The sequence below is a fragment of the Maniola jurtina genome, chromosome 21 (assembly GCF_905333055.1).
Source record: "Maniola jurtina chromosome 21, ilManJurt1.1, whole genome shotgun sequence".
Taxonomy (NCBI): domain Eukaryota; kingdom Metazoa; phylum Arthropoda; class Insecta; order Lepidoptera; family Nymphalidae; genus Maniola; species Maniola jurtina.
Window position 1 is genome coordinate 3,266,052 of NC_060049.1, and position 19,281 is coordinate 3,285,332.

Below are 19,281 nucleotides of genomic sequence, written 5' to 3' on the forward strand. Positions count from 1 at the left end.
AGGTACAATTTTTTTTGTACTTAGATACCTTCTACAATATCACTACCCCGCAACGAATAACTTTTTTTTTTCTCTCGTCTGGCTTTACACTGAAAAGCCAATGTCAAGGTTGTAGTTATTTACAAGTTAGGAAAACTATATGTATAAGAATGGACTTCTGTCTGTACCGGCGCCCGCCGACATACACGCGGCGCCCCTTTAGAGTGCTTCCCAGTTAGTTCCTTGGTCAGTTCCACCACCAATAAACACTAGCAGAACACAAAAACCGGCCACTTCTAACAAAAAAACACTCCAAAAAGTCACAACACGCGCGCCAGCAAACGCCACCACAGACGAAGTCCACGAATAACTATTAGCCAAAGACCTTAAGTGTAAGGTCTTTGGCCAATACAAAGTTGAGTCACAGAGAAAAACAAACAAAACACTTTTTTAATCACAGAGTAATTACAAAACAAAGTGAACTTAGACCAATAACTTAGAGAAAGTGAAATAAACTAACAAATGGGCCAATTACGACAAACGAAAACTGTTTTGGATGCGTTCCGTTTCACGATTATTTTTGGTTTGCTGGGAAAAATTTGAATATTTTTATGAAGTCCTAAAAGTAACGTAAAGTAACATTTTGAGTCGTGTAACATGGAGGAAACATGAGGGGGTCAAAAGTAACGTAAAATGTTACAAAAGTAACATTCTGGCAACGCTGGACGTCATGTAATTCGAAATTCTATCAAAATCAGTTTCATTTTAGGCAAGCTCTTGATTAGTGAATTAAATAAAAGAAAATTGTAATAACTATCTTAAATTAAATTTAATGATTATTTCGTTATAGCATAAGTTTTAATTATAACTTTTTCAGCTTCATAGTTTATTAAATAAGAATTTAAATGCAGATTACCATTTTAGGCATTACGATTACGTTCCGTTTCTTTCGAAAACGTGAACAAAACGCAATTATTGTTGTCGCAATCTGACGTGTGTCAACTGTCAAGGGTGCCCTGTCATTGTCAAACAAGTTGCAAAAACATAACGTTGTTCTGTCAAACACGTAGACAAAATATTGAATTTTTGGGTGTATTTTCAGTAATTTCCATTATTTATTTCCAAAATGCCCTCCAGTGATAGCGATGATTTTGAGAGCGCAGACGAAGGTCATAGCAGCCCAAACAAACGGGAAAGGAAAAAGCGATTATCATCATCAAATTACAGTGACAATGTAGAATCTGATCAGGACAATAGAAAACCACAAGAATCCGCTTTAAATAAGCTGGCAGTGCCTAAAAAAGATGTGAGTGTTCCAACCTAGGCGTTCCTCTGTCAATAACATTTATTACAAAATCTAAATGATGTCCAGTTGCTGTTTATACATTTATGTATTTCCAGCTGTGAACAATATTATGGTTACCCACTAACTTTTTGTTCAAATTACTTAACTGAATAGAATAGATTTTTATTCAAGTAAACTTTTACAAGTGCTTTGGAATTGTCAAAATAATTCACCACTGATTTGGAATGCCATTTCCTACCAAGTTCTTACGGATGAACTGTCATTAAACAGACTACATTAAGTACCTAGTTTATAGAAAATGTTACAAGAAAAAATAAATAATCTCAAACTTGTGATAGTAGTCTTTCAGTCTAGAATCCTAGGTTTAAGCTAAAAGATAAAAGCTCCATTTTTCATACTTACATAGCAAATAAAATAACTAAACCTGAATACAGTGGACCCCCGGTAATTCGGCCCCTGTCTAATCCGGCACCCCTGTAATCCGACATGTCTACTACATTGCGACATGTTGTTATTGAATATTTTTGACAATCTTCTTATTTTAATGTGTACATTTGTTTGTACATTATTATTTCCTAATGTAAAGTTATTATTTTTTGTAAGTTCTATAGCATTAACGACGTTAATATTGTTTAATTTAGACATATATAGTGAAGTATGATTTATACTTCAGAGTAAATATATACATATAACATATAGAATCTTATCATTGGATCTGTAATTTGTCGGATTACAAGGTACTCTTTGTAACGTGTACCTTAGCGGTCCCGTTACATCCTTTATTTAGATCGCATATTTTTATTAACATAACCTGAAATCTGTTAGTAGACCTTTTATACGTCATATGTCAGTGTCCCAAACTTCACCATGACGTTTCTAAGGCGTGACGTTTGGGAATGTAATTCAACGATCTGTCAAACCTTCTTTCATATTGGAAAAAAAAACTAGTAACATTTTTGACAGCTCGTTTACCGAATGAAGTTGGCATCTTTCGGTGGCCATTTTGAAGGTTCACTTTTTCTTCCTACATAGACACGCAAACATTTGCTCGTCAATTATTAATTTTTAAAAATGTGAAAGTTAAACTAAATAAGTATAATACATATTTATGGGCCAGAGGGCTATAGAGTGGTAGGACACGGCGCTTTTAGCGGTAAGTGTTCATTTTTCTACCCAATTTCGCCATTAGAACATTGAATTTTCCAACAAGAAAATGAATGAAAATTTTAACCTAACATTTCCTTGTTACAGCCGTTGATCCTAGATCGTTGATCCTAGATTGTTATCATTTAACGCCTCATTTGAGCATTTATCATGAGGATTTTCCCGTAAATTTCATTTTGGATCGTACATGTTACGTTTTATATCGGATTCCATCCCGGAATTGGTGTGATGGAATGCAGTTTTCGGCCTGTGGAATTAGTTAGATATTCGACATGTGCCTAGCTTATTCTCTATTTTAACAAATTTTGTGATAATTTGGACTTTATTTTTTTATAACCTAGTGTGTGGCCATGTGGCCCAGGTACTATAAGTTTGTTTATTTTTGATGATTAAGATAAGACGAGTTACAATTGGCAGCCCCGAACAGGGACCTGATTTTTATTTGGGAACCTAGTTGTGTTGATTCTCATAGTATTGGTGAATAAATATTTTAATTGTTCTCGTTCTTGTCTTAATTTGTATTTTTTGTAATATTTTAAGGTGTATTGTATTCTTGTAACTTATTTTTGTTTTGAATATTGTATGCCTAGATACTAAGATGTTTGTTTTAGCATAGCTAATTTAAGTGTGCTCGCCTAGTTAATAAGCGTAGTTTATTTTGAGGTTTTTATATTACTATTATTTATGTGTTACTAGTGAAAATGCTACCTTTTACCTAAAAAGGCCATTTCTTTGTAAGAAACGGAGCCAAAAACTTGATAGGTGTCGCTGTGGCCAGTTTTCTCTTGAAAATGATAGGTGCACGACGATGGAAAATCTATTTTACTTAATTTTATCTATTTTTTTTTAGGCTTTTTGGAAATTTTGTTAGAAGAATCTTCTAGAGAATAGACAGCGTTTGTAGTCCCAGGTCGTGGTCTATTTGTATTCGTTAGGATGTTATTTGGTATGACAAATGCACCGTCGAATTACACAGACTTTCTGATTGTTTGTTTGGACCAGATTTTGATAACGAAGTCCTGTTACCTAGATGATATTATTATTTTACTTTCAAAAGATTTTAAATTCATTCAGCATTTTAGATAAATAAATATCAAAGATTAAAAGATTCTAGACTTGCAAATAACTTAAATAAATTTGAATTTTGCTAAAGAATATAATATTCCAAAAATATTTCATAACATACTCCTCAGAATAACCCAGTTGAACGTTTTAATAAGACTATTGAGACTTGTCTAGCATGCTATGTTGAGAACGATCATAGAACGTGGTATAGGTATTTACCCCATGTTCAGGCAGCTATTAATGGCACCATTAATTTAGTTACAGGATACACACCTAATTTTCTTATGTTTGGTAGGGAAGTTTTCCTTGATGGATCCTTACATAAATTTTATTCTATCTCTGACCCTTCAGAGTTAACTATTGGTAGTCGTTCAGATTATTCGGACGCACTTCTTACTTTGAGTAATATTTTTGATAAAACTGTTAGTAATCTGGCCAAGTCATATAGACGAAATGCCAAATACTACAATGAAGGAAGAAAAAGCATTTCTTATTGTGTTGGAGACACAGTTTGGAGGCGCAACTTTGTGCAATCCAATGCTGCTTCTTTCTTTTCCGCAAAATTAGCCCCTAAATTTGTTAAATGTAAAATAATAAAGAAAATTTCAGATAATGTATATTTATTAAAAGATTTGGAAAAAAATAGTACAGGTAGATACCATATAAAAGATATTCTTAAAATTTGACAAAATTAAAACTTAAAATTAATTTTAACAGGAAAAGAATCTAGCAGAAGCTAACACAATAAGGACTCATTATTATTTTGTGTAGGATTTTTTTTGGCTCCTTTGTCAGTCCTACCGATTTGTAGGTTGCGGCTATGCAGTTGCTCCGCATTACCTCTCCTTTTTGTATATATTGTATATTTTTGATTTTATAGTTCTGTTTATAAGAGATCTTTTGGTAGCGGTTATGCAGTTGCTTCGTTTCACCAGGCTCTTGAAGAACTCATTTTTGGTTGCGGTTTTGCCTTTGTTTGCACCGTATTACCTAATTTTGTTGTAAATATGTATAGTTTTCTTTTAAGGGATTACGGTTTAGCACATGCCCCGTATTATCCTCCTGCTTGTTCTGCTATAGTCAGTCAGGTAGTTTTGTAAATATGTACAGATCTTTTGTGGGATCATGGTTGGCACATGCTCCATGTTATCCTCCTGCTTGTGTCTGTTTTATCGGGCAAGTAGATGTATATATTTTTTTCTATGTGGGTCTTTAGTACTCATCCTTGGCCTTGTCTCACACATGTGGACATGTTCGCTAGGTCCTTGCTTTAGGCAGGACGATGTTTTAGGTGTTGCTCTTTTGTAGTGCATCTTTATTTTGGATGGTTCGACAATGCGCGGCGAGGGTGCCTGAGTGCTTTGTTCGGTTGCATACCATTCCGAAAACCCCTTAGCTAGGTTAGTTCGTCAATACGCGGCGAGGGTGCCTCAGTGGATTGATCAGTTGCATACTAACTCTAGACTCTTTTTATTTTGGCTTATGTTGTGTTAGGTTGGTTTGCCATTTCACGGCGTTGATGCTTAGTGTCTTGGTCAGTAGTATACCAATCCTAATCACACCCTCTTTAGAAAGTTTTCTTCCCTTCTTCGCTAGTTTGGTTTGCCATTTCACAGCGTTGATGCTAGTGTCTTGGACAGTAGTATACCAATACTATGCAAATCTAGTTTAGGAATTTTGTTTTAATGGATTGCTTCTCAATCTGTATTTATTAATGATTATTTGGTTGTTTTGGCTTACATAAATTTAGATATTTAACTTTCCTTTTGTTTGGTAGTTCCCTTTGTTTTGTCTTATAGAATTGTTTAGGGTAAAGAAAAAAAAAAAGGTTTTTTTTTCTTTTCTCTAGAAAGGGGAAATTGTAACGTGTACCTTAGCGGTCCCGTTACATCCTTTATTTAGATCGCATATTTTTATTAACATAACCTGAAATCTGTTAGTAGACCTTTTATACGTCATATGTCAGTGTCCCAAACTTCACCATGACGTTTCTAAGGCGTGACGTTTGGGAATGTAATTCAACGATCTGTCAAACCTTCTTTCATATTGGAAAAAAAAACTAGTAACATTTTTGACAGCTCGTTTACCGAATGAAGTTGGCATCTTTCGGTGGCCATTTTGAAGGTTCACTTTTTCTTCCTACATAGACACGCAAACATTTGCTCGTCAATTATTAATTTTTAAAAATGTGAAAGTTAAACTAAATAAGTATAATACATATTTATGGGCCAGAGGGCTATAGAGTGGTAGGACACGGCGCTTTTAGCGGTAAGTGTTCATTTTTCTACCCAATTTCGCCATTAGAACATTGAATTTTCCAACAAGAAAATGAATGAAAATTTTAACCTAACATTTCCTTGTTACAGCCGTTGATCCTAGATCGTTGATCCTAGATTGTTATCATTTAACGCCTCATTTGAGCATTTATCATGAGGATTTTCCCGTAAATTTCATTTTGGATCGTACATGTTACGTTTTATATCGGATTCCATCCCGGAATTGGTGTGATGGAATGCAGTTTTCGGCCTGTGGAATTAGTTAGATATTCGACATGTGCCTAGCTTATTCTCTATTTTAACAAATTTTGTGATAATTTGGACTTTATTTTTTTATAACCTAGTGTGTGGCCATGTGGCCCAGGTACTATAAGTTTGTTTATTTTTGATGATTAAGATAAGACGAGTTACAATTGGCAGCCCCGAACAGGGACCTGATTTTTATTTGGGAACCTAGTTGTGTTGATTCTCATAGTATTGGTGAATAAATATTTTAATTGTTCTCGTTCTTGTCTTAATTTGTATTTTTTGTAATATTTTAAGGTGTATTGTATTCTTGTAACTTATTTTTGTTTTGAATATTGTATGCCTAGATACTAAGATGTTTGTTTTAGCATAGCTAATTTAAGTGTGCTCGCCTAGTTAATAAGCGTAGTTTATTTTGAGGTTTTTATATTACTATTATTTATGTGTTACTAGTGAAAATGCTACCTTTTACCTAAAAAGGCCATTTCTTTGTAAGAAACGGAGCCAAAAACTTGATAGGTGTCGCTGTGGCCAGTTTTCTCTTGAAAATGATAGGTGCACGACGATGGAAAATCTATTTTACTTAATTTTATCTATTTTTTTTTAGGCTTTTTGGAAATTTTGTTAGAAGAATCTTCTAGAGAATAGACAGCGTTTGTAGTCCCAGGTCGTGGTCTATTTGTATTCGTTAGGATGTTATTTGGTATGACAAATGCACCGTCGAATTACACAGACTTTCTGATTGTTTGTTTGGACCAGATTTTGATAACGAAGTCCTGTTACCTAGATGATATTATTATTTTACTTTCAAAAGATTTTAAATTCATTCAGCATTTTAGATAAATAAATATCAAAGATTAAAAGATTCTAGACTTGCAAATAACTTAAATAAATTTGAATTTTGCTAAAGAATATAATATTCCAAAAATATTTCATAACATACTCCTCAGAATAACCCAGTTGAACGTTTTAATAAGACTATTGAGACTTGTCTAGCATGCTATGTTGAGAACGATCATAGAACGTGGTATAGGTATTTACCCCATGTTCAGGCAGCTATTAATGGCACCATTAATTTAGTTACAGGATACACACCTAATTTTCTTATGTTTGGTAGGGAAGTTTTCCTTGATGGATCCTTACATAAATTTTATTCTATCTCTGACCCTTCAGAGTTAACTATTGGTAGTCGTTCAGATTATTCGGACGCACTTCTTACTTTGAGTAATATTTTTGATAAAACTGTTAGTAATCTGGCCAAGTCATATAGACGAAATGCCAAATACTACAATGAAGGAAGAAAAAGCATTTCTTATTGTGTTGGAGACACAGTTTGGAGGCGCAACTTTGTGCAATCCAATGCTGCTTCTTTCTTTTCCGCAAAATTAGCCCCTAAATTTGTTAAATGTAAAATAATAAAGAAAATTTCAGATAATGTATATTTATTAAAAGATTTGGAAAAAAATAGTACAGGTAGATACCATATAAAAGATATTCTTAAAATTTGACAAAATTAAAACTTAAAATTAATTTTAACAGGAAAAGAATCTAGCAGAAGCTAACACAATAAGGACTCATTATTATTTTGTGTAGGATTTTTTTTGGCTCCTTTGTCAGTCCTACCGATTTGTAGGTTGCGGCTATGCAGTTGCTCCGCATTACCTCTCCTTTTTGTATATATTGTATATTTTTGATTTTATAGTTCTGTTTATAAGAGATCTTTTGGTAGCGGTTATGCAGTTGCTTCGTTTCACCAGGCTCTTGAAGAACTCATTTTTGGTTGCGGTTTTGCCTTTGTTTGCACCGTATTACCTAATTTTGTTGTAAATATGTATAGTTTTCTTTTAAGGGATTACGGTTTAGCACATGCCCCGTATTATCCTCCTGCTTGTTCTGCTATAGTCAGTCAGGTAGTTTTGTAAATATGTACAGATCTTTTGTGGGATCATGGTTGGCACATGCTCCATGTTATCCTCCTGCTTGTGTCTGTTTTATCGGGCAAGTAGATGTATATATTTTTTTCTATGTGGGTCTTTAGTACTCATCCTTGGCCTTGTCTCACACATGTGGACATGTTCGCTAGGTCCTTGCTTTAGGCAGGACGATGTTTTAGGTGTTGCTCTTTTGTAGTGCATCTTTATTTTGGATGGTTCGACAATGCGCGGCGAGGGTGCCTGAGTGCTTTGTTCGGTTGCATACCATTCCGAAAACCCCTTAGCTAGGTTAGTTCGTCAATACGCGGCGAGGGTGCCTCAGTGGATTGATCAGTTGCATACTAACTCTAGACTCTTTTTATTTTGGCTTATGTTGTGTTAGGTTGGTTTGCCATTTCACGGCGTTGATGCTTAGTGTCTTGGTCAGTAGTATACCAATCCTAATCACACCCTCTTTAGAAAGTTTTCTTCCCTTCTTCGCTAGTTTGGTTTGCCATTTCACAGCGTTGATGCTAGTGTCTTGGACAGTAGTATACCAATACTATGCAAATCTAGTTTAGGAATTTTGTTTTAATGGATTGCTTCTCAATCTGTATTTATTAATGATTATTTGGTTGTTTTGGCTTACATAAATTTAGATATTTAACTTTCCTTTTGTTTGGTAGTTCCCTTTGTTTTGTCTTATAGAATTGTTTAGGGTAAAGAAAAAAAAAAAGGTTTTTTTTCTTTTCTCTAGAAAGGGGAAATTGTAACGTGTACCTTAGCGGTCCCGTTACATCCTTTATTTAGATCGCATATTTTTATTAACATAACCTGAAATCTGTTAGTAGACCTTTTATACGTCATATGTCAGTGTCCCAAACTTCACCATGACGTTTCTAAGGCGTGACGTTTGGGAATGTAATTCAACGATCTGTCAAACCTTCTTTCATATTGGAAAAAAAAACTAGTAACATTTTTGACAGCTCGTTTACCGAATGAAGTTGGCATCTTTCGGTGGCCATTTTGAAGGTTCACTTTTTCTTCCTACATAGACACGCAAACATTTGCTCGTCAATTATTAATTTTTAAAAATGTGAAAGTTAAACTAAATAAGTATAATACATATTTATGGGCCAGAGGGCTATAGAGTGGTAGGACACGGCGCTTTTAGCGGTAAGTGTTCATTTTTCTACCCAATTTCGCCATTAGAACATTGAATTTTCCAACAAGAAAATGAATGAAAATTTTAACCTAACATTTCCTTGTTACAGCCGTTGATCCTAGATCGTTGATCCTAGATTGTTATCATTTAACGCCTCATTTGAGCATTTATCATGAGGATTTTCCCGTAAATTTCATTTTGGATCGTACATGTTACGTTTTATATCGGATTCCATCCCGGAATTGGTGTGATGGAATGCAGTTTTCGGCCTGTGGAATTAGTTAGATATTCGACATGTGCCTAGCTTATTCTCTATTTTAACAAATTTTGTGATAATTTGGACTTTATTTTTTTATAACCTAGTGTGTGGCCATGTGGCCCAGGTACTATAAGTTTGTTTATTTTTGATCATTGTATCTATATATATGACATATAAAATTAAGACAAGAACAAAAGGGGCGATACCTATTATAAATTGTCATATTTTTTTTTTTTCCTCTTTAATAAATAAAATTTGTATAAAACTTTAGAAATTTAATAAATTAATTTTTAATAATAAATTTTAAATTCTTTGATTTTTATTCACCAATATTTATTTCTTGAGGACATTTGGCGTCCCGGAATAGAGAGCACGGCTAGGTGGACCGAATCTCTGACTTGCGATTAAAAGTCCAGGCCTCGGCAAGTCTATCTGTGGAGATTTCTATCCAGCTGGCTGGCGCCCGAAGGTTTTCCCTATATCCATTTTATATATATATATTTTGTCAGCTGGAAGTAAAAGTAAGGAATTAATTCTATTGTTTTGTGTTTTTTTTAAATAAATTTTATTTTAAATTTTTCACCTATTGGGTGGTGAAAAATTTTCTTTGTTACATCTTTTGTAAACATTTCCGGACTATAGGGGGTCTTAGGCAGTACTCTATAATAATCCGACAAATTCGATAGTCCGACACTGCCCTGCAAAATGTTTGTGGGATTACCGGGGGTCTACTGTAGTTAAAAGAGTAACAAGTATCTATACTATAAGTATAGGATAACTGACTAGGCTCCTGCCATAGTGGAGTGGTGCGGGAGGGTTACCGTTGTCACTTGTCACATGTTGACAAATAACTAAGCTATCGCGTCACATCATCACACCCCTTCCGCACCACTCTAGTACTGCAGGAACCCACTCAGTTATGTGTTGTATGTTGTATGTAGTGTCTCATTTATAGTATTATGCTTAGCTTAGCCCATTTAAATTACATTGCTCGCAAGTGCAATACTAAATACATAATATACTTAATATTATTTTCAGGATATCCCAAAAGATGGATGGGACGATTTTGACATAGAAGAAGATTCAGAGCCTAGTAACATTCCTCAAAAAGAAGAAATCGAGGCACCAGCCAAGACAGAAGTACCAACAGCTAAGTCAGAAGACTCACACAACTCTGGCTGGGATACTTTTGATGATTGGGGAGATGACAATGTTAGTGTAGTTCCTAAGGTACACATTTGTTGATTTTTAGGGGTCCATACCTGAAAAGAAAAAACAGAGCCCTGATAGGCTCACTTTGTTGTCTGTCTGTTCATCTGTCCGTCTGTTCGCCTGTTGTGTCTGTCAAGAAAACCTGGGTAGACCTGAGAAGACCTGGGTAGGTCTTATAACACAAGTAAAGAAAACATCCGAAAACCATGCATTTGTGGTTATATCATACAAAAAAAATTAAAATGTGTTCATGAAAAATTTAATTCACTAAATCACATATAGATGGCGCTAACTCTTATTAACTTGCTGAGTTCTAAAAAAAGTGTTAGTGTATACCTTGTATGATGTAACTATATTAATGAAATCAAATGTTTACATTTCAGGAACAACCACAAAACCTAAGGCCTCAAGCACAAACCACTAAGGAAGTACCAGATTCCCAACCGCCAACCAAAAGTGAAGGATGGGGTTGGGGATGGGGTGTGGATTCTTTATTAAGTTCAGCCACAGCCAGTTTCAGCAATTTGACCACTCATGTTTCACAAGTAAGTAAAATCAAGTCGTAATTAAAATAAACTGGCCAAGTGTGAGTCCGAGTCGCACTCTAAGGGTTCCGTACAAAATACTATAACATTTTTATGTGTACTTAATATTGCAAGTTAATGACAACAGCGCCATCTATACATGATTTAGTAAATAAATTTTTTCATGTACACATTTCATTTTTTTTTTGTGATGTAACCACACAGTTTTGGATTTTTTCCTTTACTTGAGCTAGAAGACCTACCTACTTGCCAAATTTCATGATTCTAGGTTCACAGGAAATACCTCATAAGTTTGGACAGACACAACAGACAGACAGACATTATATGGTTTCTATAACTGCTTTTCAAATTTACACTTCATTTTTACATACCAACATTTTTTTTAAATGACAGGGCATTTCAACAGTACTAGAAACAGGCATTGGCGCTCCAGACCCTGAGGAACTAGCGAGGATATCCGCCAAGAATGACACAAAACCAAATACCACAGATGATGACAGGAGAAACAGCACTGAAGTAAAATCAGAGCAAAGTAGTCATAGTGCTAATGATGGTGCATTCCCGTTTGGTAATCTCTTTTCTGGTGTTACTAAGTTCGTTGAAAGTACAGGTATGTTCAACTTTATACTACTTCTTTTTAACCCCAAATCCAAAAAGAGGGGTGTTATAAGTTTGATGTGTGTATCTGTGTATCTGTCTGTGGCATCATAGCTCCTAAACTAATGAACCGATTTTAATTTAGTTTTTTTTTGTTTGTTTGAAAGGTGGCTTGGTCGAGAGTGTTCTGCTATAATTCAAGAAAATCGGTTCAGCCGTTTGAAAGTTATCAGCTGTTTTCTAGTTACTGTATACTTCACTTGTCGGGGGTGTTATAAATTTTTAATTTACACTTGTATATTAGGTGCTAGTTAATGTGGATTCGACTTTGCCAGCGTGGATTGTAGGTTTATAAAAATCCTTTAGGAACTCTTTCATTTTCGGAGATAATTTGAAGCCTATGTCACCTCTCCAGGTCTTCAACTATACTTAAGCAAAAATCACGTCAAACCATTGCTTCGCTGTGACGTGATTAAAGGAAAAACCAATAAACAAACACTTTCGCATTTATAATATGGGTATTTATATTAAGTAGTGATGTAAGAGCTTCGATAGCTCAACGGTTGAGGAACGGACTGAATCCCGAAAGGTCGGCGGTTCAAACCCCACCCGTTGCACTATTGTCGTACCCACTCCTGGCACAAGCTTAACGCTTAATTAGAGGGGATTAATTAGATGGGAAAGCGGGGTATTAGTCATGATTAGCATGGCTAATATTCTTTAAAAAAATAAAATAAAAAATATTTTTCACTTAATAGATATATTTTACTTGCTTATTATAGGTACAAAAGTTATAGCAGGCGGTCTCGACACTTTAGAAACAATAGGCAAGAAGACGATGGAGGTCCTGCAGGACGGGGATCCAGGCTTAGCCAAGAAACGTGCCATGCTGGGTCTAGACTCTGGTGATAAGCCTGTACTGTCACAGGTACTTCTTTCACTATGTCTTATTCCTTCTCATCATAGTCATAGAATAGAATATGTTGTTATTCAAGTAAACTTTTACTAATGCTTTTGAATTGTCAAAATAAAATACTACTGGTTCGGAATGCCATTCCTACCTAAAAGAACCAGTAAGAAATTCGGCAGTTGCTCTTTTCACGTGTTCAATTTATAATCATATGCCACACTATACAAGCAACCATCACCATATACTACCATCTAGTGCTGATACTCGTTACTCATACGCGTGGATTTAGGCTTTTAAAAATCCTGTGTGAAGTCTTTGATATTCAGAATAAAAGTAGGCTGTGTTTGTCCATCCATCAGATCCCTTCACTTCCTAAACTATTAATTAAACTACTAGCTGATGCCCGCGACTTCATTCGCGTGGATATAGGTTTTTAAATCCCGTGGGAACTCTTTGATTTTCCGGGACAAAAAGCAGCCTATGTGTTAATCCAGAGTATAATCTATTTCCATTCTAAATTTGAGCCAAATCCGTCCAGTAGTTTTTGCGTGAAAAAGTAATAAACATACACACACATACAAACTTTCGCCTTTCATATTGGTGTGATAAACGTATCCGAGATCGTATTGTATTTGAAAGATTAGATTGCACCTGGGAATTAATTAAATTAAAAAAATTACATATCAGGTGCTTCGGGAGGCTAAAGCCAAGGCAGATGAAGAGGACCAGTTGAAAGAGGCCAAACGGGAGGCCAAGGAGGTGCACTACGAGACACTGTTCGATGATTTTGAAGGTATACCCTCCTAGACGATACCCGCAATTTCGTCCGTAAGGATATTGGTTTTAATCCCACGGGACCTCTATAATTTTCCGGGATAAAAAGTAGCCTATGTGTTATGTCAGGGTATAAATTATTTCCATTCCAAGTATTAGTCAATGCGTCCGTACGTAAGATCATCGTTGATATATAGACAACTAGAGGATGCCCGCGACTTAGTCCGCCTGGATCTAGGTTTTCAAAGATCCCGTGGGAACTGTTTGATTTTCCGGGATAAAAAGTTGCCTATCTCAATAACAGGGACGCAAGCTACCTCGGTACCTTTCATACAAATCGCTTAAGCTGATGGGTTTTGGGAATCCCGTGGGAACTCTTTGATTTCCCGGGATAAAAGTAACATATGTCCGTCCCCGGGATATAAGCTAACCCGGTACCAAATTTCGTCAGAATTGGTTAAACTGGTGGGCCGTGAAAAGGTAGCAGACAGACAGGCAGACACACTTTCGCATTTATAATATGAGTATGGATAATGTTAGTGGATATGTTTAATTTGGGGGCGTGCAATAAAAAGTATAAACAAATAAGAATTAATAAATAAATCAAACATCAACATGAAATACCTATTGGACATTTGTAAAATTTTTTACTCATGGATTTACTTCATATGCTAGTTAATGTCCAAAATCCTTGGATTCAAAGATTGAATAGTTTCTATATCTATGTCCTTTATATTTCAGGTCTAGTCCACTTAGAAGCGTTAGAAATGCTGTCAAAGCAAGTCAGTATGAGGATAGAGGAGCGGCTGCGGAGTGCTGACCCTGACAAGCGACAGGACATTAAGGAAACGTTACAGCAAGTTGCAGGTTAGTATTCTCTGATCTGATATGTTTGATGTTGTAGCGGTTGCCACATTCACAAAGCAGATGTCGCTTCTACACTCAATCAATCAACAACGCTCGATACACGAACCCCAGCCTGATAACTCACGACCCATGGCTTAGATGGCAGCACGGGTAGCTTAATTGGAAACTCAAAGGAGAAACACTCAACTTTCAATCGCATTGGCAGAGTGTTTATCAAACTGCACTATATTTAGAAGTTTCAACGCACAACCGTCGGCCCAGCTGGCGCCCCGAGTACAACACCGCTCGGGGGGAAATTTCCCTATTGCTATGGTCGAGCACAAAGACACAGCTCCCATACAATGTTATAACATGGGCGGATATTTATAAGGGCTTTTTGGGTACCAGGCTTAGCCCCTTGGCTATTCAGGGTCCCCCAGCTCCCGATTTATGAAAATCGACCGCAAAGTTTTAGGTTTTATAAAAATCCTGTGGGAATTGTTTTTTTTTTTATATACAAACAACGAGCAGGCGAGTCACCTGATGTTAAGTGATTACCATCGCTCATGAACATTTGCAGTAACCAGAGGAACCGCCACTGCGTTGACGGCCTTGCAGGACTTTGATGGTAGTTTGTTGTTTCATATCCTAAGGATAAAATATGTTCTATATCCGTCTCCCGGATTTAAACTATCTCTATGCGTTTCTTCAAGATCAATTTAGCTGTGAAAAGGTAATAAATACACTGACAGACTGTTTCAATTTAACATTTATATAACTTAATAAGGATCATTATGGGTATGAATTTTATATATTCAAATAAAACACAAAGTAATTTTAATTAAACATGCTAAGCGGTATTAACATTACGAAATTAGTGGCACGAAATTAGTTTCACGGCATTAATTTCATTATCAATTGCACGTGTAAACGTCTAACTTCGCAATGCATGCATTACTGTTGTGAAACTAATTTCGTGCCACTAATTCCGTAATGTAAATTCCGCTTTAATATAAGGGGATTTTAAAAATATTTTAATAAAAAAATACACAATGAAAACTTTAAAAAAATACTGTTATGAAATTCCAGAACTGTGCGAAATGCCCGAGGAAGAAGATGAAGAAGACGAGGAAACATCAGAAGGCGCGTCCAAGCCGGACGCGTTGCACGAACGACTGCAAAAAGCCACTAGAGACATAGGACTTAAAATACAGTTCCAACCTCTCATTAAGTAAGTCCCTATGCAATAGGTAATCTCCATAACTAATGAGCTGTTTCTGAAAATTCTTTGACTGATAGATAGCTACATTATAGGCTGTGCTATAGGCTTACACTAATATTATAAAGGCGAAAGTTTGTGTGTATGTAATATGTAAGAGTGTGTGTGTGTTTGTTACTCTTTCACACAAAACTACTGGACGGATTTAGCTGAAACTAGGAATGAAGATAGATTATACACATAGGCTACTTTTTATCCCGGAAAATCAAAGAGTTCCCCGGGATTTTTATAAAAACTACATCTACGCGAACGAAGTCGCGGGCATCAGATAGTAGGCTATAAATTACACGAAGTAGCAGGAAAAGCTAGACTATACTATATAAAATTATAAAGTGGAAAGATTTGTTTATCTGTAATCGATAAACTCTTAAACTACTGAACTAACCTCAAAAATTCTTCTACCATCAGCGAGCTACTTTATCCAGAAGTGACATATTTTATGAATACAGCTGTACTTCAGATTCCATCCGAGCAAAGCCGGGCGAATCAGTTAGTAATGGATAAAACTATTCTTTCAGACAGTACACAGAAATCTTAGCATGGCTCGAAACAAGCGACCCAAGTGTAACAGAGAAGGCTGTATACAAAAAAGCGGTCAGCGGTCTCGCTCACACGACCGCCTTATCAGTGGAACTGTACCACAAGACTGCTGAGATGCTGCTGGTGAAGACTAGGAGGTCCACCGCTGATGAAGCCGATGCTCTTACTCAGTGAGTAAAATATCGTTAATAGCCCCTAGTGATTAAAACGTTAATAGATTAATGATTTTGACGACATTCCTAGCACAGTGGTAAGCGCTGTGGTCTTATTAGTGTGAGGTCCCGGGTTCGATTCCCGGCAAGTATTTGGAATTTTATAATTTATAAACTTCTGGTCTGGTCTAGTCGGAGGCTTCGGCCGTGGCAAGTTACCACGCTACTGGCAAAGCCGTGCCGCCAAGCGATTTAACGTTCCGGTACGATGCCGTGTAGATACCAAAATATGGGTTTAATGAAAACTGCTATTCACCTTCCAGGTTAGCCGACTTCCATCCTAGATTATCATCACTTACCACCAGGTGAGATTGCAATCAAGGGCTAACTTGTATCTGAATAAAATAAAAAACGTTCGCCTCCTGTTTGAAGGATTCGGTATTCGATCCTGGGTGCATTATTACTAACTCTTCGGAGTTACGTGCATTTTAAGCAATTAAATGGTAGGTGTTTTGGGATAATAATGCGGTGAGGTCCCAGGTCTTTTAGAGTACTCTATACACATTTAAGTATGATTTCGATCTGTGTAGGTATCATATCATTATTACCCACTATTATTATCACCTATTATTATTATCAAATCATCAGTGATAATAACTGTGATCGACAGCTCAATAGGTCTGATGGGAGGCTTCGGCCATGGCTGGACACTAAACTACCGGCAAAACCGCCAAGCGATTTCGCGTTCCGGTACAATGCAATATTATTTAATTCCTATTTTTTTTTCCAGAATGACGGTAGTTCTAACAAAACACATCAGTGAACTGGCAACGCAGTTTACGGAGAAACTGACCAACCATACGTCAGAAGATAAAGAACAGATTAATAACTACATCACTAATGTATTTTTAGAGGTAAGTTATATTTTTACCCGACTACGGCAAAGCCAAGAGGAGGGGTTATAATTTTAGCAGTCTGAATATGTATGTATGTTTGTATTGGATTCTGTGTTCCACCGTAGCGCCTACATTACTGGGCTGAGTTTTAACCGCCGACCCAAAAAGAGGGGTGTTATAAGTTTGACGTGTGTATCTGTGTCTGTCTCTGGCATCGGAGCTCCTAAACTAATGAACCGATTTTAATTTAGTTTTTTTTGTTTGAAAGGTGGCTTGATCGAGAGCGTTCTTAGCTATAATCGAAGAAAATCGGTTCAGCCGTTTGAAAGTTATTAGCTCTTTTCTAGTTACTGTAACCTTTACTTGTTGTTATAAATTTTTAATTTACACTTGTAATAAAATTGTGTTTTTCATCCACAGGCCGGCAACAGTTCGAAATACATAGAAAATGCATTCCAGTTGGCTTTACCTATCGTACAAATCGGTGCTGTGTAAAATTCAAGTCTCACTGTTTATTATTATATTTTATTATTGTGATATTATATTGATTAAATAATATATTATAGTGTCTAAAGCTTACAATTTTTATTTTTAACATAATAATAATTTAATTTTAGTTTATATAGCAAATTGGATTCATATGACATCTATTGGTGTTAGTAAAGAAGAAAAACTGTTTTTAGAGAAAATGACAAAATTTATATTATTTTGTAATATACGTGAATGTTACAATTATGACAATAAAATCTCGAATGCTTTACTTGCACATATTTTTTTGAATTAAAATAAGGTACAAAAATTATTATCATTTTTGTAGCTGTTCCCTTTCTTACTACCCTTTTCCCATTTAAATTATAATTATATGAACCGTAGATAATAGGATTCTTCAAGCAATAAGGTCTGTACTTCATTGGTGTAGTTAAATAATTAAGGTCAGAAACTTTAGCGGAAAACTGGGCACGAAATAATTCCGTTGCAATTTCACATTTTGGAGGGCTCAGGTGTCACCAAATAATGACCCCCCACATGGCACTAAAATTAATAACCCCGTGACTTTACCCTATTGATGTTGGAAGAACCAACCCTATCTGTGCTTATGACTTTACCCTATAGGGTAAATGCACCTACCTATTCACTACCTAGTTAACAGGGCTCTCTCCGTCACTTACTCCATACAATCGTAGTTCCAATTTCATTTGAATATTAAGCAACCAAAGTCCATGAAATTTTGCAGAAATATTCTAAAAACTAATATCTGTATCTGTGTTTTAGATTTTTCTAAAAATATGTAGTTTAAAAATTACAGGAGCTCAAAAATTGGTATGTGAATTTTTAAGACCGCGTAACTTTGAAACCGAATATTTTAACAGAAATCTGGAAACCACAGGCTTAGATATTAGTTTCTAGAATATGTCTGCATGGACTTTGGTTGCTTAATATTCAAATGAAATTGGAACTACGTTTGTATGGAGCCAGTGACGGAGAGACCCCTCTTAATGATAACACTCACTCAAGCGTGGCATTATTTAAAATGACAAATGATTTCACGGTAATGTAAGTAATAGTATTTTTAAAGCAGGAAATTGTTAGTAGGTACTGATTAGTTGATTTTCGGTGACACGCGAAATATTAATTTTCAGAATTTTGGCTCCAGTAATGAAGTGTGACTAGCACGTGCGTACAGTTTTACGCATCTGTTCTTTTTACCCGACTGCCCGGCAAAGCCAAAAGCAAGGGTTATGATTTTAGCAGTCTATGTATGTATGTTTGTATCCAGATTCTGTGTATTCCACCGTAGCGCCTAAACTACTGGGACGATTTTGATGAATGAGGTGTTAATTGATTCGTTGTAAAGGTCCGGGTGACATAGGCTATATTTTATACGAAAAAAATTGACCCAACGGATGTTACATCAAAAAAAGTAGGGGTCAACATAAATTATTTTTTGCTATTGTGTCGAGTGGGATGTCAAATGAAAGAGGATAAAATTCTGAGTTCATGAGTATAAATGTACAGAAACATTAAAATAAACCAAGCGATAGAAAAACAATTTTACTCTAATATTTCAGCGTTTATGAAGACGATCGCAGTCGGGTTTTAGTTATTATTTATTGTTAAAGCGGCAAGAGAAATAAATACAAACTGAAAATTTCAACT

At 35.7% G+C, this 19,281-nt stretch overlaps 1 protein-coding gene across 2 annotated transcripts; it reads left to right on the forward strand.

Moving 5' to 3' along the window:
• The first annotated feature begins 1,012 nt into the window (after positions 1-1,012).
• On the forward strand, positions 1,013-17,890 carry LOC123876184 (protein FAM114A2). Of its 2 annotated transcripts, none has more exons than XM_045922354.1 (11): positions 1,013-1,285; positions 10,412-10,603; positions 10,969-11,130; positions 11,524-11,740; positions 12,510-12,655; positions 13,325-13,430; positions 14,153-14,278; positions 15,347-15,488; positions 16,055-16,246; positions 17,019-17,142; positions 17,545-17,890. In XM_045922354.1, exons 1-11 carry the CDS (start codon positions 1,106-1,108, stop codon positions 17,617-17,619), a joined length of 1,662 nt encoding a protein of 553 aa, XP_045778310.1. In that variant the 5' UTR covers positions 1,013-1,105; the 3' UTR covers positions 17,620-17,890. The 2 variants fall into 2 exon arrangements, with proteins under 2 accessions (XP_045778310.1, XP_045778311.1); XM_045922355.1 differs by having other exon boundaries at positions 10,412-10,585.
• Positions 17,891-19,281: the final 1,391 nt, after the last annotated feature.